Source organism: Eptatretus burgeri, chromosome 5 (assembly GCF_056783735.1).
Source record: "Eptatretus burgeri isolate ZD-2024b chromosome 5, Ebu_testis_v1, whole genome shotgun sequence".
NCBI classification, from domain to species: domain Eukaryota; kingdom Metazoa; phylum Chordata; class Myxini; order Myxiniformes; family Myxinidae; genus Eptatretus; species Eptatretus burgeri.
In genome coordinates, this window is record NC_140965.1 from 31,990,604 (window position 1) to 32,016,162 (window position 25,559).

A 25,559-nucleotide genomic window follows, 5' to 3' on the forward strand; every position below is an offset into this window, starting at 1 on the left:
TTGGTGAGATTTTATTAGCGAGTGATGTACCAATGTTAGTAAAATAAGAATTGAAGGAATTAACAATATCTCAAGGATTGGAGTCAACCTTCCACCAATTAGAGCAATTTTCCAGAATATCTGCTTTATTACCTTTGCCAAATATTCTTCCCAAGGAAGTGGTATTAAATAGGGACAACAAGGATTCTGAGAGACCAAAATTGATCCGGACGATGGTTTCAGAATAATTATGTCTTTTTGTCAAAGGAAGAATGTAGGTCTTGGCGAAATTGAAATTGATGTTCCAGGATGTGAACTAGTTTATATTTTCTAAATCAATGGATAACCCCCACCCAAGTTTATCCTTACATGAGAACGTTCGAGTAAAATTAAAAACCTAATCCATTATTTTTTTTACTTGGAGTTTAAAGTTACATCAGAGAAAATAAATCAGGTTTGGTTCACTTCCCCACTATCACCATTCCACAAAATATAACAGGCATTGGTAACTGGTAAACTGTAGCTTTGTTTTTTTGCAACATTTATTGAAAATTAACTTAAAATTGTAGTGAAAGCACAAAATATTTAACCCAATTTCACCAAAGTGCATGTAAAAAAGTAAGAAAATAAAACCAAAGCTTAACATGCAAGAACAGCATTATCAAAATAAAGTACATCAATTGGGCAGTTATTCATGATAGAAAATAAAAGCTGATAATAATGTCATGGTTACACAACAACTCTTAGAAATAGACAACACAATTACTCAAGCATCCAGCGACTGATAAAAAGTATTCAAACAATCGGTTGAAAATTTTTGAAGCAAAATGAAAGGGCCTGGTGCTTTACTGCAAGGCGAAAAACATTCAATGTGACCATTTTCGGTTCAGACGGTGCGATGAGCTATCTTGTTACGTTCTCAATTGACCAAACTTTCATGTAGGTTTTCACTCACCATCTAAATAAGCCAAACTGTAACAGAAGCAAATGAGATGATCATAGTAACACGACATTGTTGGGCCGTAGCTATAGTGTATCAAAACAGGCCGAGCTCAGTATGATGACAGGATCTGTCCATATTAATTTGAGGCAAAGGGTTTGTTCAGATACAAATTAACCAAGGTAGTTTTTTCCCCACTACGACTACAACAACTACTACAAAAAAGCTTGCTTTCAAATATACAAATCAACTAAAAATTCAAATATAATTGCAGATTCAAATCTAAGCACGGCCATCCTCCTTGCTCGGAATGGGGCCATCTATATATATCATATGCTGAATGATGGGATTTTTGATCTCCTCTTCCCTCACATCCCCGCCCCCACCCCCAACCCTACCAACCCCTTTTCCACATTCCTTTCTTTTTGTCCCCTGTCCTCCCTTTTCTCAACTTATTTTATGAACCCAGTCCCCTCCCTTCATCTGTGTAGGTAATATGTGGATGACCTCATTCTTGTAATATATAAATCAGTAAGGTCTTGTGGCTACAAGTTGAATTGGTACCATTACTTTGGGATCTTGTGATGAAGAATGCCTTTCAGCTTTCCAAACATGGAACTTTGAATCCATGAGTTGTTTTCCCCAAGTATTTTAATTCTTCATGTTCATGAGCTAAATCCTGCCTCCACATTATGGTACAACAACAGAAAGCAGGTGGTGATGCTGTGGTCCATTGATGCATTTGTGGCAATTTTCACAAGTTACATGCAGCAAGTATCACATACAACTTTAGGCCCAATAATTTGAATGCGTATTACGCCTGCCCTAGTATTGGGCAGGAATGGGATGTAACTTTTGGTGATGATGATGCGGGGAACTCTATTTCCTCGCCGTTGAGCACAACATTGCGCAGGCAGCCGTGGAATGGGAATGTTACTGGTGTCGCTTCCATCGCAACGTCATCTGCAGGAAAATCGCATTATTAATTGTATAATATCACACAGTACAATTATATATTTTAGAGGTTGAAGGCAAAAACGAGGAAACAGAGGGGTTAAAACCTGAGAGGCCGCCGAAGAATGTTTGCATTGCAGGGGACGGAAGCTTTGAATACAGCAAAGGTACGGGGAGCTGGAGACTTCTCGAGTCCAACTGACGAAGATAGAAGGAAGAAGACAGTATTACTTGGCTTACATTAATAATAAAAAGCAGACTGCTTATTCACATTATTGCAACGATAGAAAAGGCAAATGCAAAATTTGACTGATGTGATCTGATCTGATGTTAAGGGTGCATTCAAGTGGCTTCATGGGGCTGTCACAGAAGTTGCAATTCAGGATAATCCATTGGAAGGCAAAATTTGACTCAAAAGTCATGCTCATTCATTGCAGTGACTTTGGAATTTGGAGAGAGTCCCCCCCACCCCCCCAAAAAAAGAAGAAACTGAAGTGCCTTCAGCATCCAGAGATGTATAAGCAGATAGGACAGCCAGCTTCACATCCAACACAAAAAGGAGGCGTTCTATTGTTGTGGGCCGGGGGTTGGTGGCGAGGAACGGCCGCCAGGTGGAGCAGCAGAGCCGTCTCCCACCGAACACCCGGAATTGTAAGGTTGTAACCCTTGGATAACTCCAAAGGTCACGGGTCCCTTAGCGGACCGTGGTCGCCAATATTTTGACGGCGTGGGGTAGGGTTAATTGCCTAATTTCAATACACCTAAGTTCCCACGTCGTCTAACTACCAGGGAAAACCACACACTCGACGGACTTCGGGCGGAACGAGCCGTTTACCGAGCCCGATCCGGGTGTAAATCGAGCGGGGATTACCATGATCCGTCGGTCCAAATTAATAATTACAGCAACAAGGCCTCCCTAATTCCCAATACGCACCGTGCTAAACCAATGAAAGAAAGTGACAGACAACGAGCTGGTACATTGAACAATCGGGGTTTATTTATAATGGGGCAGGGGAGAACAAAAAGAGCAGAGTTAAACCGACTATCAATAAGGAAGACAAGTAATGTACAAGGTACTTAAACAATTGCTACTTATAGACTGGGCCCACAGACACACACACACACACACACACACACACACACACACACACACACACACACACACACACACACACACACACACACACACACACACACACACACACACTCACACACACACACACACACACACGAAATGGTGGCCGCGGCCTTTATTTGGTCCTTCAGCTCGGGAGGGAAGGCGAGCTGAGGGCAAGAGTCTGCACTTGCACCTGTCCGTCTCGTGTGGTCTGGTCGAACTGGCTCGGCAAGACTCGAACCCACCGCCCCAACACAGCACCAAGCACCAGGGACGAGGGATAGAGCGACGGACGCCAGCCAGCACGAAGGCGGACGAGGCGAGAGACGACGAGGCAACAGGCGATCAAGGCCAAAAAGAGCTTCCAGGTGGAACAGACGACACCGGGCGAGGCAGACCCAGACAGAACACGCCGATCAATCAGCCTCTCCTGAGGTGGGAGGGATTTCTTCCCTGGCCACTCGCCTCCTGATTGGACGGTTGCGTCGCGAGATTCGCTGGCCATCCCTCATTGGACAGGCCCACGGTAGGCGGGGAAACTCCCACCCTTCTGGGTGGAGTCCCGATCTGAGTTGATTGGAGCTCCGCCTACCTCCTCACCTAAGGCCACGTGCGTAATGGCGTCGGTGGAGCGAGGCGACGGTGCCGCTGTTGTTGTTGTTGTTGTTGTTGTTGTAAAAAAAACCCTGACGAAAAAAGAAACCCGCAGCGCACACCTGAAATTAACCCATTCGACAGAAGGACAGGACCCTAACTATAAACACATACTCATCAAAATAACTGAACTGCGGGGGCTGCTGTCTGTTGTGTGCGATGGCTTCCAGATTCGTAACACTATGACACCTTTCCCCCATCTGACCATGTTACAGATGCTATATTTAGTTTGATATTGCATATAATTACCTCCACCACCAAAGGTGGATGCAGGTGATTTACTCACCTCTGTATATTTGTCTGTCTGGGAGCAGGATATCTCAAACGGTTATGGACGGATTCGGACGAAACTTGGTGGATAGATTGGGTGTGTGACGATGACCAATTGATTCGATTTTGTTTAAGGTCAGGATCCGGACACGAGAATCCTTTAAGTGAGTCTTCACCATTGAGAGATGTGGCCAATAACGATATCTCAAAACGTTGAGGACGGATTCGGACGAAACTTGGTGGATGAATTGGGTAAGTGATAAGAACAAGCCAATTCGATTTTGGTTAAGGTCTGGATGCAGATCTGACCTATCAGTGGGCTACAAAACAAAATGTTCAGCCTGCCGGAGGTTTGTGCTCTACCGAGCGCCATTCTTGTCATCTCCCCCACCAAAGGGTTGACCCCAGTTTGTTTGTCTGTGAGAAGCATATCTCAAAAAGTTGTGTACGGATTCAGACGAAACTTTGTGGACAAGTTGGGCGTGTGACAAGGACGAATTGATTCAGTTTTGCTGAAGATCCGGATCTGAGAATTTTTATAATGTGCAACCGATTCTTTACCATTGAGACACAGGACCAAAAACGACATCTTGCATGATATTGTCACATCCAAGTCAATTAACACAGACGCTGGGCGGATGAGCCAAACTGACAATTTCCTCCCTCAGAGGCGCACGAGGGTCAGGAGGAGAGATGAGAAACCTTACAGCTTTTGAAACCAATGGGTTTATGTCCCATAACCCAAAACAATAGAAAGAACCAGGGATGATGTAATTGTGATGCAGGAGATAACAGTGGGTTGGCATAGGGAAGACAAAACACTGAATCGATAATAATAAATATTTATGTCAAATTTGGTAATAAATCTGAGGAACTAAGCACCACACTCAGACTCAGTCACAGACATGAGAAAAGGGAACGAAAACCAGGGGAACTCAGCTCTGGTGGCAGCGGAGGTGAGGAGGGACGAGGACGATGATGACGAGGTGAGGGATGATGAGGTGATGGGCAGGATGATGAACACAGGCAGAGGCAGGCAGGCTGGACGACCTCCTCAGAGAAAGCTCAGACTTGATTCTCCTTAGCAGTCTTTTTCCCAGTCGTGTTTCCCGTTATCCTCAGACCAACTCTCCTAGTCTCTAACGCTCTGGCGAACTACCCTCAGATGTCGATCGTTTTCCCCTCAGGCTTCTCACTCTGTCATCTCCAACTCTCTGATAAAGTGCCTGTTTAGCTCCTCCATTTTCTCTCTCTGGGCAACGCTCCGCCCCTCCCAGGAAATCCATTGTTTCGCCCCTCAAGGTGTTCACAACTCAGCCACTACTTCTTTCGTGCCGAGTCTCCCGATGCCCCCCGGTAGAGGTTCACATTGACCTTGTGCACACACAATTTCCTTAACCATAATCCCAAAGTAATTATTTCCTCGCACCACCCCTATATGGTGCACATGCAAACAAGACGATTCTTAAACTGACATTTCCCGACTTATACATCGAGAAGGCTAACTACTCGTACAAGGACCATGCTACTCTATTGCGATATCTCAACCCACCCCACAAATGTCACAATATCTCAAAACGTTATGGAGACATTATGACAACACTTGGTGGATGATTTGGGAATGTGACAAGAACAAGCCGATTAGATATTTGTTAAGGTCTGCTGGATGCAGATCCAGCCTCTCAGCGGGATACAAAATGCATACCAATCAGCCTGGTGGAGGTATGCGCTGTACCGCATGTTGTTCTAGTTACTAATGGAACTGAATCAAGAATTATACTACAGGTAAAAAATGGCAACCTATCATGTAATCTGTAAAAGGAGATCGACAAGAAATCTCGTACACCACACTATACACACTTTCCCTTTTGGCTGAGAATAATGAAATTATGTTATAAATGATACCAATTCTTCAAGACCCTGGACATAACTTTGAATTGTACATCTCAAAATAGTTGTAAGCCTAAAGTAAGAACAACATTTATTTATAAGAAAACAAGAACTGCAGTTGCTTATAGCCCATTTTCCGACTGCCTGGATCATCAGCTCGGCTCAATCCTTCATCGAGGTTTCAACCCTCTCTGCCAAAAATCTCTTCAAGCGATGAATCTACAACCTCCGCCATGGGTTCACATTAGTAGATACATGACCTCAGCTATGTCCAGACAGTGATTTGACTTGGGAATTCAACTTCCTCTCTAATTCCCCATCCACAGATGTTTACCTTTACTTGGTGAAAGCTTTCATGTGTTATCATACCACGCATACATGAGACACCTGAGCATCTGAGAGCAATACATACATGACGTGAAATTATCTATGAATACATTAACACCATATCTTGCATATTACAAGTACAATACTCGGCACATCCATTTTACTTCCCCCAACAAACCGAGCTGCTGCTCAAAAATTCAGAAACTGTCATTTTAATGGATTTCCCACGTGCTCTACTGCATTGCCGAGCAACTACCGAAAATATTTTAAAATGTATTTATTTGAATGCTCCATCAAATGTTTTTACCACATTTATTAAATTCCATTTGGTGTCATTTTGTGACCAAGAATACCTGTTTTAATCCGAAGCTCCCTATATTAGCATGCGTCTCACCAGCTGATTTAATCTATTGATAAGTTAATTGCTGCTTGTGGTTGCTTTGTGTCCTGATTATTTCCCTTGTACCTGTACTGTTGAAGAGCTTTCTAGATATGTCTCTGTCCAATGATTGTGGCATTCCTACAATATGGAATGGAAGCCTTTGGTGTGAAATTTAATATTCGTGATATCGATCTGTAATTCTAAAAAGGAAACTGAATTCTGAGTCTGGTTTTCATTTTTTAATTCTCGCTCGTTTGGATCGATATCATCGTGAAGCTGATGAAATATAAACCCATAATTAATTGCCAGTAAATTATCAATGAATATAAATTTGTTTCCACACCTTCTTGCAGATATTTGTTAATTCCTGCTCATGTTGTGGACCCAATCAGACTTGTAGATGTGCAGGAACGAATTTGCGAAGAAGTGTGCCGGATCCAATCCCCACTGTTTGCTGGAGTATCCTGTTGTCGAATGTAACGTAGCTGTTGTTCAATAGAAATCGAATACTTTCTTTATGTTTATTTTTTGAAAAACTACCTGAAGATGGATTTTCCTTTATAGATCTGAGTGCGTTTTTTGATGGACTGTAATGTCCACTTTACTACCTCTGGTGGAAGATGTATCTACTGCTCAGTCCAATGCTCCCACAAGTTTGTCATGTGGAAAAATCTAACTACATTCTTTACCTGCAATGATGAACCTCTTCTAACGACGATTTTTGTACATTTTAAGGATCCAGTAAATAAAAGGTAATACACAAACACACGTGATTAAAAAGCAAAGACACGTGCAGATGCAAACTATTTGGCACTTTATACAATCACAAAAGACATCATCCAGTGAAACGGTTTACTTACCCATTGTTTACAGCTCAGAGAGATATTTGTACTGACCATTTTGACAAAACTGAAGAAATCATCACCAATGCAATGATGACACTTACACTGCTGAGCCGAGTAAGCTATACGGGAAACTTGGCTGTAATGTATCAATTATTCAAATCCAACATTTATACATACACTTAAAGCATTGATGATTGTCCGTTGGAAAACAATTGCGAAGTCAAGCAAAATAAGCAAATTTCTCCACTATTGTAGAAAAATTAAAATTAGTAAATAACAGATATCATCATGTAGTGTTCTGTTTGTGACCTCCAATAATTAATCCTTACCTTCAAGGACAGCTGGCCAGAGGATAACGAAAGATTGAGTGAATGCCATGTGGCATCCGGTAACCATGTAATCTTCAGTAAGACATCATTGTCTGTTGTTACTTGCACTGCCTGCATTCCATGGGCCAATGAGAAAAACAATGTTTATATGGGAGAAGGGATTGGGGAGAGGGGGGGGGTGGCGGTGGGAGGAGAGTTGGTGGGTGTTGGTATATCGGCAGATGGACAGGGATTTTTCTGTCGTCGTTTCAGTCCAAATCTTTCTTAGGATTCCTACAGTACTTCAAAAACACAAATCTATAATAATGAATATGTATGTATGTGTATGTGTCAGTCAGTCTCCTCCATAACTCCAAAACCATGAAACCAAGCTTCCCCAAACTTTACATGCATACCAATGGAACTCCAAGGGAGTACTTGAATGAAAATTTTGTGTTTAAGTACATGTAACCACCCCTTTAGAAGATGATTTAGGGGGTACTCATCACCAAAACCAAAAAAAAGCCTTACCAAGATGGTGGTGCACAATCTTGATCAGCACTCTCTCTGTCACATCGCTTGGTTAAGCCGCAATTTTGTCTGGCCTGCTTAAAAATTAATTGACTTGGAACAGGCCGCAACGGTTTCCTAAAGATAAAGCCTTTTAAGTTCCCTTTTTTATTATTTTTTTAACGCTTTCCTCACTCATATCATTGATAGCCTGATCTTAATACCTGCGAATCACTGGATACATCACTTTTGTAAGTGCTATAGTTTTCAAATTAGGAGCATGGAGCGATTTTATGCGTTATATGATGCAATTTTCCAAGATGTACTCTCACAGACAAATTAACGTACAGTGCCTTCAGAAAGTAGTCACACCCTTTGACTTGTGTTGCAGTTGTGAGTTTTTTGTGTTGCAGTTGTGTTGTTACAAAAACACATTTTGTTGTGTTGCAGCTTCAATTTAAAATGGATTAAATTGAGATTTTTTTGACACCGATCCACACATAATACCCCATAATGTCAAAGAAGAATTTTTTTTTGTTTTTAGAAATTAAAAAAAATAAAATTAAAAATGAAAAGCTGACAATGTCTTGTGTTAATAAATATTCAACTCCTTTGCTATCACACTCCAAATTGAGCTCAGGTCCATCCAATTTCCTTTGATCATCCTTGAGATGTCTACAACTTGAGTGGAGTTTACCTGTGGCCAGTTCAATTGATTAGACATTATTTAGAAAGAAACACACCTTTCTCCATGAGGTCCCACAGTTGACGGTGCATGTCAGAGCAGAAACTCCACCATGAAATTCAAGGAACTGTCCGTAGAACTCCAAGATAGAATTGTGAGGAGGCATAGATCTGGGGAAGGGTATAAATCAATTTCCCGTGTGTTGAAAGTTCCCAAGAGCACAGTGAGCTCCATCATTAGGAAATTGAAAGACTATGAAATGACCAGACTCTTCCTAGAGCTGGCTGTCCAATCAAACTGAGCAACCGGGCAAGAAGGACCTTGGTCAGGGAGATGACCAAGAACCCAATGACCACTCTGACCGAACTACAGAGTTCCTTGACTGAGATAGGAGAACCTCTTGGAAGGACAACATCTTTGCAGCACTTCACAAATCTCAGCTTTATGGGAGAGTAGCCAGACGGAAGTCACTCCTGAGAAAAAGACATGTAACAGCACACCTGAAGTTTTTAGAAAGTCACATGAAAGATTCAGAGAAGGAGGAAAAATATTCTGTGGTCTGATGAGACAAAAATTGAACTCTTTTGCTTGAACGCAAAATTGCTACGTCTGATGGAAACTGAGCACAGCTCATCACCCATCTAACACCATCTCTACCGTGAAGCATTGTGGTGGCAACATCATGCTATGAAGATGCTTTCCAGTGGCAGGGACTGGAAGACTTGTAAGGATGGAGGGAACAATGAATGGAGCCAAATACAGGCAAATCCTTGCGGAGAACCTGCTTCAGAGTGCAAAAGACCCGAGACTGCGGTGAAGATTTACATTCCAACAATAACCCCAAACATACAGCCAAAACAATACTGGAATGGCTTCAGAACAAGAATGTGAAAGTCCTTGAGTGGCCAAGCCAAAGTCCAGACTTGAATCCCATTGAGAATCTGTGGAAAGACTTAAAGATTGCTGTTCACTGACGCTCTTCATCCAACTTCACAGAGCATGAGCAAATCTGAAAGGAAGAATGGGAGAAAATCCTCAAATCCAGATGTGCAAAGCTGATACAGACGTACCCAAGAAGACTTGAAGCTGTAATCACTGCCAAAGGAGGAGATTGGGACCATGCTCTGTGTAGAGCGTTGGTGCTGCTTAAGCAGTCTCCTTGGCTATTGGGCACAATCCTGGATGGGTCGCCACTCCGACACAGTATACCAGCATGCTGGCACTCATTTTGCCGACCTCGGAAGGATGAAAGGCCGACTTAACCCTGGTATTAATTCAACAGCCAAGTGGGATTTGAACTCAGGACCCAAGGATCCAAAGCCCGCCGCCCTAACTGTTAAGCCAAACACCAGGCATACTGCCAAAGACGCTTCTACAAGTATTGAGTCAGGGGGTTGAATACTTATTGTTGCAATACATTTCAGCTTTTCATTTTTAATTAATTTGTAGAAATTTCGAAAAACATGTTTTCACTTTGTCATTATGGGGTGTTTCGTGTAGATTGGTGACAATTTTTAATTGAATCCATTTTAAATTCATGCCGTAACACAAGGAAATGTGACAAAAGTCGAGGGGTGTGGATGCTTTCTGAAGGCACCTCGTCATTCCTTCCTATATTTCTTGGTTGGTCCATCCCTATGTTTTTCCATCTTTTAAAAATGTTTTCATTGATTTGTTTAACTCTATTTTCCCAATCTGGATGCCAATGACATCATGATCCAGTAAATTATTTTGCGGTGTGTTTACATGGGAAACCCCCCCGACCCCCACCTCCTTCAATGATATCTCCCATACAAGTCCCTTCCCTAGTTTCCTTAATATCTCATCCAATATCCCCGTCCCTTCTGTCTCCACTTAAGACATTCTGCTTCCCTGTTGTCCTCACTTTCGGAGTCTTCGATTTATTTTGTATGCCAATATGGCAGAATTTTTCGTTACCTTCTCTCTTTTCTCTGCCCCTTCCCTTCTATTCTATCCAAAGCTCTCCTCGCCACCTTTCCTTCTTCCATCATCCTACATACTCTTCTTTTCCTCAATTTAAATCTTCTCAATTTACTTCCTACCTATATGTACACAATAGAGATACCCCCATTCTTATACTGTTCCCTCCTGTTCCAATTTCCTCGCTCCACACCCTTCCCTCCCTACCCTGTGTACGTGTAACAAATAGATGCCTTATAAAGGGGTCACATGATCACACCTATTTACATAAGGAGGAGGTACTGCACAATAGTATGCATATGGTATATGGAAAGGTGAATTTTGAACGCTCTTTTCAATAACCGGTACGACTCCCTGTGAACATCAATGAAAGCATCAGTAGACCGTCCTGAGCCCTTTTCCTTCGTAAATTAGGCATTTTGTGGTTCCTTACACGTCATGACAGACTTTACAGCAGACAGTGAGTTTCAAGGGAGAGTTTCTCACTCCGTGCATGCGTAAATGGCTTTCAACCGGTGGTATCAATTTTGAAAATCCAATAATTTTTTTTGCTATGGTATGGCTACAATACTCAAAAGACAATGTCTTTTGTCATTGTCTTTTGACAATCCCAATGTCACTTCCATTCATCAGAATCAAGGTAGTTGCTTCAGCCGTTGTGCTAGGCGAGATGACATTTATCAACAATTCGGTGGATGAACAATTTTGCGATCTCTCGATCTGGTACTTCAGTGATGTATTCTGGTGTCTTTTTCATTCTTGTTAGTTGTGAAAATGCTTGAGAATAAAAGGTATGGCTTTTAAAAGCTTATGACTTCACTCTATAGTACCTTTTCAGCAAATAATTTTGTACACACTTGATGAGGCGGCCATATTTTCCCGTCCCATCCCGACATATCGAGTACTACCGTACCCCATGATACACACAAACATACAAATTGTTATCTTCTTCTCCTTATTTAATACGCAGCAAATGGCTGTGGATAGCATCTTTTGCTGGGATCACAGCTGTGCTGCTAAAGCAGTGCCCCCTGTTGGTCAGAGGAGGATTTTGTAATCAAATCATGATGCCGGCGATAGCTCGCTTCCTCTTTGCAAAACACACCATGGAATCTTTAACGGCCGCCAACCAATGCTAGCAGATGGGACACCCAGTTTTACATCCATCCGAGGGACAACACACACGTTGACGAAACACCCTGCCTGTGAAACTCCGGGATGACAGTTTATATCTGGGCCGAGACTCAAATCCAGGCTAGATAGTTCAGGCAAGTGAACATACCTCAAGGCCATCCTGCCAACACACAAATCGGTATTTACTCTTACAACTCTTGTTTTTGTTCGTACATGTGAATATATAAGCAAATTTAATCAAGAAAACAATAAAAAAAATAAAAATTAAACTACATGAGAGTGGTTGTCTTTCACAAGACTGGTAGATGCAAAATATGAACCAATGCTAACTTCTTGCTGCGTTTCATTCAGCTTGTGTGCAGTTTGTTCACCCCCAATGTGTCCCCTCTCCCCTTTTGTTCCCTTCCATGAGCCGTGATAATGTATCGAATAAAAAAAAATAAAAAGATAATGCACGTAAGTACATGCAAACACATACTTGCATCGCTATTCTATCAGTCGGCTGCAGGGACAGGCTCAGCGGGACTTCATTTCCATGCACTAATGCAAACAACAGTCCGGAATGAGGTTTGGGCTGCATGGTCCGAAAGTCCATGGCCAGTTGCAAGTTCCAAGCAGGATTGAACTCATAAATATCACCTGTTAAGGAATAAGAGCACAGAAGAAAACCTCCAAATGCAGATGTAGCTGTGATGACACTGACCTATCTGGTGAAAAAAAACCCCCCAAAAAAATGATTAATAAGCTTTTATAGAAAACCATGCAGTTTAAAAAAAACTAAAGAGATATGCGTTGTACTTTACGGAACATTTTATCTATGTGTTTTCCATGAATAAATAATTTTTTCAACAACATATTTCATGCAGAGGTCCACTTTCTGGAACCTTGCAGTCTCCCTTCACATCCATCAAATGTGGGGTTTTGGGGGAGAGGAGGAGAACAAAATGAAGGAAGCTGGCCAAGTGGAAAATTTTCAGGTTGTAATGCTTCAGAGTTCAAAGACAGAAGGACACAGTATAGGTTTTATTTATTCGGATGCAGCGTGTGGCTGCTTGGCTGCATCGTTTTCTGGGGGCGCGGCTGTGCCGCTAATGCAATGTCCCCCTTTACCAGCACGCTGGTACTCATTCCGCCGACCTTGGAAGGATGGCAGGCTGAGTCAACCCACGTGGTGATAATTCAGTGCATTGATGGGCTTGAACTCAAGACCCTAAGTCCTAAGATCTTAAGGCAGCCACCCTAACCGTTAAGCCAACACCAGCCCTACAGTACAAGTGAAGTAAGACCGAGTGACGGTACAACTGGAGAGAATCAATTTGTTGATACTCAAGTGAGCTGCACTTACCAACATCACTGTAGTTTTGTCGTCTCGGATGGATGTAGGCTGAGCCAGAGAAGTAAGACCCGAGCTCAATTGCAGAAAAGCATTGCTGGGAAGGGTTTTCAGAAATGTGTTGAGAGAGCCAGCTCGTGTCTTGCTCTAGGAGGCTCAGTTGTCGCATACATCCATCCAATCTTAAGGGGAGCTGTGAAACAAGTATGCACAGAGTCCAAAATGGTCTCACGAAAATGTTCTCAACAAGAAATGCAAGGCTTGGGGGGGGGGGGGAAGAAATTCTCCCAGAAGCATTACTCACTGGGCGAATGAGTGATGGAGTGGAAATTGTGAGACCACCCAGAGCGATCTCTACTCTACTTGTGCCTTTATGTGCATCATCTGGTCGGTTTATGTTAATCACTTCTTCTCCTGCCACCCTCACGATGAGTTGCCTGCGCAACCGCTCCACCACAACCTGTAAACAAAGGCCCAATCTCACCAACAGACAGTACTGACTTTGCCACAAATACCATCTCATCATTTTTAGAGTATATTTGAGAGTGACCAATAGCCTACCACATGCACAAGGAAACTTACATGGAGTGCAAGTTTCCTCGTGTTAAGAAACCGTGCATCTCTCGTGTAAGAGCGACCTTGTGCAAGTTTCTTTCCGGGTCAATTCGGTGTTTGCTTCCGAATCGTATATCTCATGTACCCAGGTGTGCGCTACCTCAGAACCATCCTACCAACCGTTGCTGTAGTCTATTGATGCCCAGACAGTTCGTACCGAATGCCAAGTGCCGGTGTTGATAATTGGTCCACCAGTTGTCACCACTCGGTCATCGCCATCCTGCAACTGAACTTCGAGATGTCCATCGCGAAGCGCGACGGCAAGAGAACGCTTTTCAGGCTCACGGCGCTGTGTGTACAGCAGCAAGCCTTCTGGATCATACGTGCGGATAGAGAAAGCGAGGATTTCCCTGTAAAGGCAAATAACAGGTACAGGCCTCAATTGCAGGCCCCCCCCCATGTGCAATCGTGCTGTCGAAAAGAATTACGCAAAAAAAAAAAAAAGGTTCAAACTCCTTCCATTGTCATCCACATATTTTAAGGTTACTTTCATTACAATGACAGCTTTACCAGAAAGGAATCAAAACACCAAACATTGTATTAAAAGTATGCCTGACAGTTGATTACAATTTGCAAGAGTAAAACTTCCCATTTAAAAATAATTGTTATGAACACAGTAATTGGACAATGATTCAATTACAAGTTTAACCTGCTTAGCCACATCATTAATGAGGAATGGCAACAACAACCCATGTCGATTTAATTTTTTTTGCCAGGGTTACTGGTATACTTTTTTGGAAACATACCATAAGATCTTAATCCAAGTCAATGCCAGAACATGGGACAGCTGGCTTAATGCACCGTCCATAGGACAGTGTACTCATCATATTACAATTTGAGAAGTGTCTGCATTTGTTTGACTTGTATGCACTCCTGGACCGCTGGATGGAACGAGTTGAAAACTGGTGGTTTGAGGAGTGAGTGCAAGGAGAGTGTTTTAGGTGGTTAAAAAAGGAAAAGAAAAAGCTTTCATAGTCAGTGGGTTTGAGAGTGAGGGGAGGACCAATGCCTGTCGGTAAGGGGTGGGAGGAGGAGGATCATTGGGTGTGAACACACGCTTATTGCTGTTGAAAAAAAAAAGTTTGACTAAAATCCTTTATTCTAAAAATTTTTTTAATCCAACTAAAAATTAGACTTTTCTGGAGTAATTCAACCCAAGCAAGCCTCCAAAATGCAGGAAAAAAAGTTTATACTTAAATATTTTCCCGTGGGAGGGGAGTAGGGTGCCCGCGGAACCCTCCAAGCATGGCGCTCTTTTAGAATGCGGGCCACAGATCATCAACAGGTCACACTTTCAGATTCGCATCCTCCTTTGAAAATGCTGGTGATGGGCCTGGGACCCCAGCTATCTCTTTCTCTCATTTGGAGTGGGTATCACAAGTGATAATAAAATACGCCAATTCTGGGTGAATTAACCCATCCGGAATTCTGAGGAAATCAAACCATCCAAAAAAAGATGAGTTTTTCTCGAGCTGATGCAATTCCCGATATGCGACGCTCCAGGATGACAGTTTGCAATGGTTGATATCAACATGCCTACCGCAAGGAATAAAGGGAAAATCTGAGGGTTGTATCCACCATCTTGCTGTGTACCAAACTGCTTTGCAACACTCAAGAGAACTCTCATTACAGTTTCACAGGTGAAAAGAGAGAGAGAGAAAAAAAAAACCAACGAAAAGAGGCAAAAGTTACAGCCTTATCGGTGATTGCTCGATTCGAAACAAAACCATGCGGACCGAGGAGTCAAAATGGACAAGCGCGTACAGTTGACTGGGTAAATCAAATCCTATACGATCAAAGGCTTGTAGATATTTACATGCTCGACTGAATGGCCAAAAATTGCGGAGGAATAAAACTCAAAATTGTCCAACTTTACAGTTTAAGCTTACATTTCATGGATATTAAAAAAAAAAAAACAAGTGGAGATTGCTTTTAAATAAGGAACAGCTATTGATTCACACTCCAGCAAAACATTTTCTCATTACTATAGACGCAAAGGAAATGTCAAATTAGAACGTGAGGTTTGATTATCAATTTGACAATCACAGATATTAAGACAAAATATTTGAGCACAGTTTATATAGTTCTCACCGGTTATTTTAGGCAAATATTATTTGCAATCAAAGGAACCTGGAGTAGTTTACAACAATTTTGTCATTTCAATTTTTAGGTTAAAGACAATTTTTCGGTTCCCAGACTCGTTGGTGTAATGTTTAAAGTGTGCGCTCTGAGTTTGGGAGGTTGATGGTTCAAATCCGAGCAAATCATACCAAAGACTTTAAAAAAACTGGTACGTGCCGCTTCCTTGCTTGACATTCATCATTTAAAACGGATAAGACATGGACAATCCCCATAGGTTGGTGTTCATGTGGAAGAGGAAATTCCTCATTAGGAAATGGCCCGCTGAGTGCGATGAGACGGGCGGCACCATTGCTGTGACGACCCTGGTCCCCAGAGTACCCCCGGGAAGTGAATGTACTTCTCCCCAAGCTCAGTGGCTTTGTTTGTCTCATCTAATCATCTTGTGTTGTGTCGCTTGTACGAGACTATAAGCGAACGGATAGATACGCCATATTTTAATATGATAAAACAAGGACTCGGTTTTAATGATTGAAATCGACGTGCCAATGTACCTCATGATACTTGGCAGGTCAAAGCTGATGTAGAAAGTGAGCTTTGCCGTGCTCTGTGGAATGAGGCATAATGCCGATGGATCCTTCCGAGGGTGCCAGATCTCACTTGGCTCCATTTTCTGTCATGGAATAAATAAATAAATAAGTTAAAAGGAACAATTTTTTTTTTTAACAAACAAACTGTTATGCAGACAACTGTGTTGGTTGTTGAAATTTAAATTCTCTCAAAGAAAATCACCAAAGTATACAAGGTTGTTGCAACATTTTGAGAAACACATTGTGAAATCTCTTATGGAAAGCATTCACAAGATAAACTGCAAATGCTAATTGTTCAAACAAAACCTAAATTTGTAAATTAGTCATGAACGGGAGTAGGGTACAGTGACAGAACTAATTTACAATATGCTCCAGACCATTATAAGGAACTTCAATGCAGGAGGAAGCCAATAGGCCCATCAAAGCCTGCACTACGATTGCCAGATTATGGTTGTTTGTCTATACTCGATCCCTTTTAGATGCTGAGTGTCGAACAAGGAAGCAGCACAGATTTAGAGCGGTTGATCTAACTGTTATTTCACCGAGTCTGGTTAGACCATTAGATTGGTGTCTTAATGACCCGCGACTCCAAACTTTTGACAGGTGTGGTTGATTAAATGAGCTCTTTACATACAGTGGGGAGAACAAGTATTTGATACACTGCCGATTTTGCAGGTTTTCCCACTTACAAAGCACGTAGAGGTCTGTAATTTTTATCATAGGTACACTTCAACTGTGAAAGACGGAATCTAAAACAAAAATCCTGAAAATCACATTGCATGATTTTTAAATAATTAATTTGCATTTTATTGCATGAAATAAGTATTTGATACATCAGAAAAACAGAACTTAATATTTGGTACAGAAACCTTTGTTTGCAATTACAGAGATCAGACGTTTCCTGTAGTTCTTAACCAGGTTTGCACAGGCTGCAGCAGGGATTTTGGCCCACTCCTCCATACAGATCTCCAGATCCTTCAGGTTTCGGGGCTGTCGCTGGGCAACACAGACTTTCAGCTCCCTCCAAAGATTTTATATTGGGTTCAGGTCTGGAGACTGGCTAGGCCACTCCAGGACCTTGAGATGCTTCTTGCGGAGCCACTCCTTAGTTGCCCTGGCTGTGTGTTTCGGGTCATTGTCATGTTGGAAGACCCAGCCACGCCCCATCTTCAATGCTCTTCTTCAGGGAAGGAGGTTGTTGGCCAAGATCTCGCAATACATGGCCCCATCCATCCTCCCCTCAATACGGTGCAGTAGTCCTGTCCCCTTTGCAGAAAAGCATCCCCAAAGAATGATGTTTCCACCTCCATGCTTCACGGTTGGGATGGTGTTCTTGGGGTTGTACTCATCCTTCTTCTTCCTCCAAACACGGCGAGTGGAGTTTAAACCAAAAAGCTCTATTTTGGTCTCATCAGACCACATGACCTTCTCCCATTCCTCCTCTGGATCATCCAGATGGTCATTGGCAAACTTCAGATGGGCCTGGACATGTGCTGGCTTGAGCAGAGGGACCTTGCATGCACTGCAGGATTTTAATCCATGACGGCGTAGTGTGTTACTTATGGTTTTCTTTGATACTGTGATCCCAGCTCTCTTCAGGTCATTGACCAGGTCCTGAAGTGTAGTTCTGGGCTGATCCCTCACCTTTCTCATGATCATTGAGGCTCCACGAGGTGAGATCTTGCATGGAGCCCCTGACCGAGGGAGATTGACTGTTCTCTTGAACTTCTTCCATTTTCTAATAATTGCGCCAACAGTTGTTGCCTTCTCACCAAGCTGCTTGCCTATTGTCCTGTAGCCCATCCCAGCCTTGTGCAAGTCTAAAATTTTGTCCCTGATGTCCTTAGGCAGCTCTCTGGTCTTGCCTATTGTGGAGAGGTTGGAGTCTGATTGATTGAGTGTGGACAGCTGTCTTTTATGCAGATAACGAGTTCAAACAGGTGCAGTTAATACAGGTAATGAGAGGAGAATGGGAGGGCTTCTGAAAGTCAAAACTAACAGGTCTGTGAGAGCCGGAATTCTTTCTGGTTGGTTGGTGATCAAATACTTATTTCATGCAATAAAATGCAAATTAATTATTTAAAAATCATACAATGTGATTTTCAGGATTTTTGTTTTACATTCCGTCTTTCACAGTTGAAATGTACCTATGATAAAAATTACAGACCTCTACGTGCTTTGTAAGTGGGAAAACCTGCAAAATCGGCAGTGTATCAAATACTTGTTCTCCCCACTGTATCTTGGAGAATAAACCAAAATCACGAATCACTGCTCATCTTCACTCTTTCATTCCTCTTTTTTCCCGCCTTTGGAATAAACTTCCTCACTCTATTCTTTCCCATTCTTCCCTCCAGGCTTTCAAAACAGCTGTTCACCACCACCTCTTATCTTCCCCCATCCAAATCCTCGATCTTTTCTACCCCCGATAATCCACCCAAGCCCACTTCCTTCATTTCTCCTGCTTTCCTTCCTGAAAGTCCCTGAAATGTCCATCTTCTCTTCGCCATGTTCCCCGTCCCATCCCCATCCCTCTCCCTTCCACAGTTCACCTAATGTGTCTGTTCCCCACTGTTTTGTCCCTTCCACTCCCGCCCCTCTTGTCTCATGCCTCCTTGCTGTGAGTTGTGTGTTAGCTCTCATACGAGCCTCAACCAAGGTATACAAAAAAAAACAAAAAAAAAAAACACCTTGATCTTATGGGTTGATCCAAGACCTTGACCTATTCCTCCAACCCCTTCTTTCCCTCACCCCCAAAGAAAACCAGGATAACTCTCATACCAAAAAGTGATGGGCAAATGAGAGGTCAATTTATCCCACCAAATCCGATTGAGTCGGCAGACAATTTATGCCAAAAAATAGTTTGCTGTCTAAGTATCAACCTGCAAGATCAAGCTGTTTATTCTCGAAGATGTGTAGAGAGCTCTTTTAATCAACCACACCCGTCAAAAGTTTGGAGTCGCCGGTCATTACGACACCAATCTAATGGTCAAACGGAATGATTCCATCAGAAAAGCAATGAGGAAAGTTGAGTCGCATTCATTTCTTGCTTCCGCAGAATAAGGCACTGGAGGCTGCCATGAAGTTTCAAGATCTGAACTACTCTCCTCTTCCTGTAACCTTCCCCCCACCACCCCCAAACAATCCAAATCTGGCCCAAAATTACAGGTTTGGGTTCTGAAACCTGAAGGCACACCGGTGTGGAACTTGGTTCCAGAACAATTGGTAGCTCACCAAGTTGTCGAGGAATAGATTAGGAGCAATCATAATAGCTCCATTTTGAACGCTTGATTTGTCGAAAGATAAATGGCACAAGTGCAGTGTTGTAAAAGGAGGAAACGATAGTGGAAAATTAAGGTAAGTTAATTTAAATCCTTTTCTTTGATTAGTAGGTTACACAAACTCAACAAAGGCCCCCTATACGTATGTACTTTGCTGCAGGAATAATAGTATTAAACTGCATGAGATCTGCAGTTCCAACACTTGTGCTTGGGACTGGCAAGATAGCCTAGAGGTATGCACACTCGCCTCCGAGCTGTCTAGCCTGGGTTAGAATTTCGACCCAGCTATAAACTGTCTGGTGTTGGCTTAATGGTTAGGGTGGCGGGCTTTGGATCCAAGGGTGCTGAGTTCAAATCCCGCTCAGCTGTTGAATTAATACCAGGTGGGGTTAACTCGGCCTGTCATCCTTCCAAGGTCAGCAAAATGAGTGCCAGCATGCTGGTGTACTGTCGGAGTGGCGACCCGTCCAGGATTGTGCCCAATAGTAGCTAAGGAGACTGTTTCGGCAGCACCAACGGTCTGCACAGAGTATGGTCCCGTCTCCTCCTTCTATAAACTGTCATCATATGGTGTTTCACAGGCAGGGTGAGACATCGGTCTGTGCGCCGTCCCTTGGACGGACACTAAACTTGATGTCCCGTTTCCCAGTATTAGTTGGTGGACGTTAAATATCCCAGTGTCCTTCATGAAGAGTAGGCAAGTTGTCGTCGGCACCATGAACAATTCCAAATTCCTTCCATAACCTACAGAGGGCACTGCATCAGCAGCACAGCTTCACCCCCAGCACATGATGCTACCCGCAGCTATGCGATGCATACAAAAAAGAAGACGACGACTTGTGCTCAGATGTGGATTGCAATTAAGCAAGTTCTAACCGTGCAGTTGTGCAAGTTTGGGTGCAGCAGGTATCCCCTGCGTCCATCGCAGCGGCACATATAGCTACCGACGTTGTTGACACACGCCTGTTCACATGGTTTCTTGGTGCATTCATCCACATCTGCAGGACAAAAAGAAACAAACATGTTTTTGCATTCCTATCTGCAGTGGCACCCGATGAAGTAATGTAGCAATACAGTGAGATAAGTATGTGGAGGCACAGAGAATGATGCATTTCAGATGAATACTTAAAGTATTTTACGACGATCCAATTGTTCAATTCCTGATTGGACTTGAAAGTTTTTGGCGCTCCGAAACACCTCTGTCCGTCTGCCATTCCCCCGTTTATCGGTGTGGCACGCCCCTGATCACTCATCCACCAAGCGTCTGCCATCAAATGTGTTGTCACTTTGTCAATGTATATTGTTCCACAAATACAACTTCAAGATGATTTCATCCAAATATATAGGCACAGACGTGGCCTCGGGTCAATTGTATGGATTGTACACCAAATGTTGTTCGTCCATGAACCTCGCTCTTGCAGAGAAAAAAAAAATCCATGTCAAGCAAATAATAATTGCATTTATATCTCTGTCAGAAAGTTCATGGTTTAGCTGGAGTTATATTGTTACGAATCTGGATGCCATGAGCACTCAACATACAGGTCCTAGAGAACAGTTATATCGGTAAGTATGTGTTTTTAGTTAGGGTCCCCGTCCCTTGTTTAATGGGTGAATAAATGTACATGCGCTGTGAATTATTTTGATCGTCAGGGTTTTCATTTATTTTTAAATCCTCAAAACTACAACAACGCCAGCATCACCCTCACCTTGCTCTGGCTGATGCCATGGTGGGCGGAGTTCAAGGAGGAGCCTCATGCCGGCCCGCGACCAATCAGCGTGCTACGAGTGAGGTGGCCGCCGCTCAGCCAATTCGATCCAGCGACGGTGAGAAAGGCGGTCCACGTGACGTCACCACGCCCCCCGGGCCAATCGACGGACTTGTCGCTCGTTTTGGCCAATGACAGGGCGACGAGCGATTATGCATGCCAAAACCGTCCAGTGAGGGAGAGCAGGGAGGGCGGAGGCGCCCCTCCCCCCCCCCAGAGAAGGGTGAATAAGGGTGCGGCGCGATCGGATGACGAGAGATCCTTCCTCCACAAGAACCGCAAGTCGGTTGCGCGCCGTCTCTCTGTCGCTGAACTCGAGAGTTTTTGAGATAGTTGATGACCATCGAGCAGGCAAGGTTGTGGTCAATCTGACAGGCACGTTGAACGAGTGTGGAGTTATCAACCCTCGCTTTGACGTTCAACTCAATGACTTGGAGAAGTGGCAGAGAAACCTCCTGCCTTCTGGACAGCTCGGGATACAGAGGAGAGGTTTGGTTGCCGGGGCGAGCGCTGAAGGGAGCTCTGGATTCTATCATCGCATCTCGACGCTGGCCTGGTTCGCCCGTGTCAGCCGAACCACACGAGGTGGACAGGTCCATGTCCTTCTGGGTATCTGTGTGTGTGTGTGTGTGTGTGTGTGTGTGTGTGTGTGTGTGTGTGTGTGTGTGTGTGTGTGTGTGTGTGTGTGTGTGTGTGTGTGTGTGTGTGTGTGTGTGTGTGTCTGTCGGTGGGCCCGTCTCTAAGTAGGAATTGTGCAAGTGCTCTTTGCTGTACATACTTGCATCTCACCAGTCGTGATAACTCTGCTTCTTGCGTGCTCCTTTCCCCCATTATAAATAAATACATTTGTTAAATGTATCAGTTCGTTGCTGTGTTTCTTCCATTGGCTTAGCATGGCACGTGTTGGTGAATTATAAAGGCTGTTGCCGCTGTAAATGTACATTTGGACCGACGGGACTTCGGCGACCATCCGCTCAGGTTGCGCATGGGTCGGGCACGCTAACGGCTCCACTCGTACGAGGGCCGTCGAGGGTGTGAATACTCAGTAACTCGCCACGTGGATCTCTAGGTATTTTGAAGATTGGCAAATAACCCTGTACCATATGGTGGAATTATTGACGATTCACGGTCCGGTAAGGGACCCATACCCTCGGAGTTTTCCGAACGGTACAATCTAGATTCCGGGTGTTCAGTAGAGTCGACCCTACTGCCCCACCTAGCGGTCGTGCTCGCAGCCGGCACCTGGCCCGCAGCAATATCACTACATTGCAGAAATGCAAGTCAGCCATTTGTATGGATAATGGTTTTTTTTCATTCAGAGCGACAGGAAGGCATTTTGGTAGAGTTCATAGAACGCATTCTACAACTACAACGGCACTCGGTGGAGCACAAACTTCCGCCAGGCTTAAGAGTTTACATTCTGTATCCCACCGATAGGCCGGATCTGCATCTGGACCGAAACCAAAATCTAATTGGCTTGTTCTTGTCACCTAACCAACTCATTCACCAGGTTTTTTCAGAACTAGTCCACAACATTTTAAACTATCAACCTGTAGTGTACTTTTCATCAGTGCAAACTTGATAATACTTTTCCATCATGAACTTTGTTCCATTTGACTTGTCCATCCAATGGCAGTAGTGTAAGCTTGTTTCTCACCAATAATTTTGCCCCACACCACTATCAAGATTTTGGACCTCCCCCCTCAGGGGATGAGCATTGAGGGAGGCTTTAACGCAAGTGTGATGAAACTTCCCTGTCTTGCAGCTCACTATTTACACCGCCGTGAAAATGACTCATGGACTTGAGTTTTACTGAAGTTAAACTGTTCACGGCCCCATCCTCCTGCAGAACTTTGCTCTTGGCACCTGCAACTGCGTAACACATGCCGCGTTGTGGCTCTTTCTTCAGTGGGTTGTCGCTTTCGACTGCGGGACTATTATCATCGATCCCCTTTTGGTGAGCAGCTTATTCCCATGGGCAATGGCCATTTATCACCAAGTGACACAGATGTCCATGTTGTTTCCTGGGAAAGCCACATTTCCAACCTGGCCTCCAAAGCCAGTCACCAACTGGGTGGAAAGTCATGCAAAGTCCTTCCTTGGCACACCTGAGCTCCTCACCACAAAGCTTTTGTCCACAGCCTGATGGAGAACTGCTCTTCCCTATGGGCTGGTGCTCCTGCCTCTCACCTTTATCGGCTTCACGCTGTGGAAACCAAGACATTTAGGATTACTCGTATCTCCCGCAATGAGGCTGAGTCTTTGGGCCTATCACTTTCTCACCGCAGGCAGGTTGGTGGTCTTTCTGTCTTCCACTGTCTCCTCTCCGGCCTCCCCCCTCCCCCAGCTCTGTTTAAGATATTGTTGTGGGCCGGGTATTGGCGGCGAGCACGACTGCTAGATGGAGCAGTAGAGTCGGCTCCACCGAACACCCGGAATCGAGATCGTACCTTTCCGATAACTCCGAAGGTACGGGTCCCTAACAGGACCGTGAATCGTCAATAATTTAACCGCGTGGGACAGGGTTATTTGCCAATCTTCAAAATACCTAGAGATCCACGTGGTGAGCTACCTTGGAATTCACACCCTTGAAGGAGCTCGAATGGGACGAGCCGTTACCGTGTTCGACCCGTGCGTAACCCGAGCGGATGGTTACCGAGGTCCCGTCGGTCCAAATGCACAACGAAGGCAGCAACGGCCTTTTTAATCCACCAACATGCACCGTGCTAAACCAATGAAGAAAACACAGGAACGAGCTGAAACATTTAACAGGGGATTTATTTATAATGGGGGGAAGGGAACACACAAGGAGCAGAGTTAAACCGACTAAAAGAAATGCAAGTATGTACAAGGCACTTAAACAATTCTACTTGAAGACGGGCCCACGGACACACACACGCACACAAAAATACCCAAAAGAAGTGATGGCCGCGGCCTTTATTTGGCCCTTCAGCTCGGGAGGGAAGGTGAGCTGAAGGGGAGAACCTGTCTCGCACCTCTCCGCCTCGTGTGGTTTTCAACGTCCTGGATCTGGTACGGCGGGACTCGAATCCGCAACACAGTGCAAAGATGGACGCCAGCCGGCGCGAAAGTGGACCACACCAAATGCCGGCAGGCCAGATGGGACGACCAGGTGACGAGGCTCACAAGGCGACTAGGTGACGAGACCTTCACGTTCCAGCCAGAACGCCCCGAATAATTGAACTGGCCAACGCTCCTGCCATGAGCACACCGTCTCTCCATGATTGGTCGGGGGCGTGTCTAGGCGTCTCAATTCCCCGCCCCCCCGAAGAGGCTTTGCTTCTCTTGGAGCTCGCTCTGCGCCCATTGGCTGAAAAATGATGCATACCCTCATTTGGCACCAGAACGAAATGCTTCGTGAGTGCGTGAAGAGCGCGGACAATGCCGCGAGCAGAGTGTCAGGTTGGAGCGAAGTTGTTGTTACAAGTGTAAAAATCCGATCTATAAAATAACTTCACAGCGCATGTACACTTAATTCCCATTAGACATAGGGGAAAGGGAGCTATCTATCCACATTTACTTATCAAAATAACTGAGCTATGGGGACCTGAATGTTGAGTGCTCATGGGTTCCAGATTTGTAACAATATGTCTCCACCATAGTTCCACAGTGCGCTCAAAATCTGCCAGCAACCCCCTTCTGGTAAAATTACCAAAATCAAGAATCACTGCTCACATTCACTCTTTCATCCCTCTTTTTTTCCCCACCTTTGGAACAAACTCCCACACTCTCTTCAATCCCACTCTTCCATACAGGTCTTCAAAACAGGTGTGCACCATAATCTCTCACTCCCCCCCCATCTAAAACCTCAATGTTTACTACCCCCGCTAATCCACCCCCAACCCATCTCCTTCAAATTACCTGCTTTCCTTCCTGAAAGTCCCTGTGGTGTCCATTTTGTTTACCCTGTGTACCCCACCCCATCCCTCTCCCTTCCACAG

General features: G+C 44.0%; 1 protein-coding gene across 2 annotated transcripts in view; it reads right to left on the reverse strand.

Moving 5' to 3' along the window:
• Nucleotides 1–503: 503 nt before the first annotated feature.
• GAS6 (growth arrest specific 6) overlaps nucleotides 504–25,559 on the reverse strand; it is a 50,232-nt gene continuing 25,176 nt past the window's right edge. For both annotated transcript variants that reach the window (XM_085881297.1, XM_085881296.1), the window contains 9 exons: nucleotides 20,708–20,829; nucleotides 16,518–16,636; nucleotides 14,042–14,234; nucleotides 13,574–13,729; nucleotides 13,282–13,462; nucleotides 12,415–12,575; nucleotides 7,688–7,798; nucleotides 1,981–2,071; nucleotides 504–1,882 (listed from right to left, as the gene is read on the reverse strand). In XM_085881297.1, coding sequence (XP_085737423.1) covers nucleotides 1,734–1,882; nucleotides 1,981–2,071; nucleotides 7,688–7,798; nucleotides 12,415–12,575; nucleotides 13,282–13,462; nucleotides 13,574–13,729; nucleotides 14,042–14,234; nucleotides 16,518–16,636; nucleotides 20,708–20,829 — 1,283 coding nt within the window. In that variant the 3' untranslated portion in view covers nucleotides 504–1,733. The remainder of the gene's footprint in view (nucleotides 1,883–1,980; nucleotides 2,072–7,687; nucleotides 7,799–12,414; nucleotides 12,576–13,281; nucleotides 13,463–13,573; nucleotides 13,730–14,041; nucleotides 14,235–16,517; nucleotides 16,637–20,707; nucleotides 20,830–25,559) is intronic.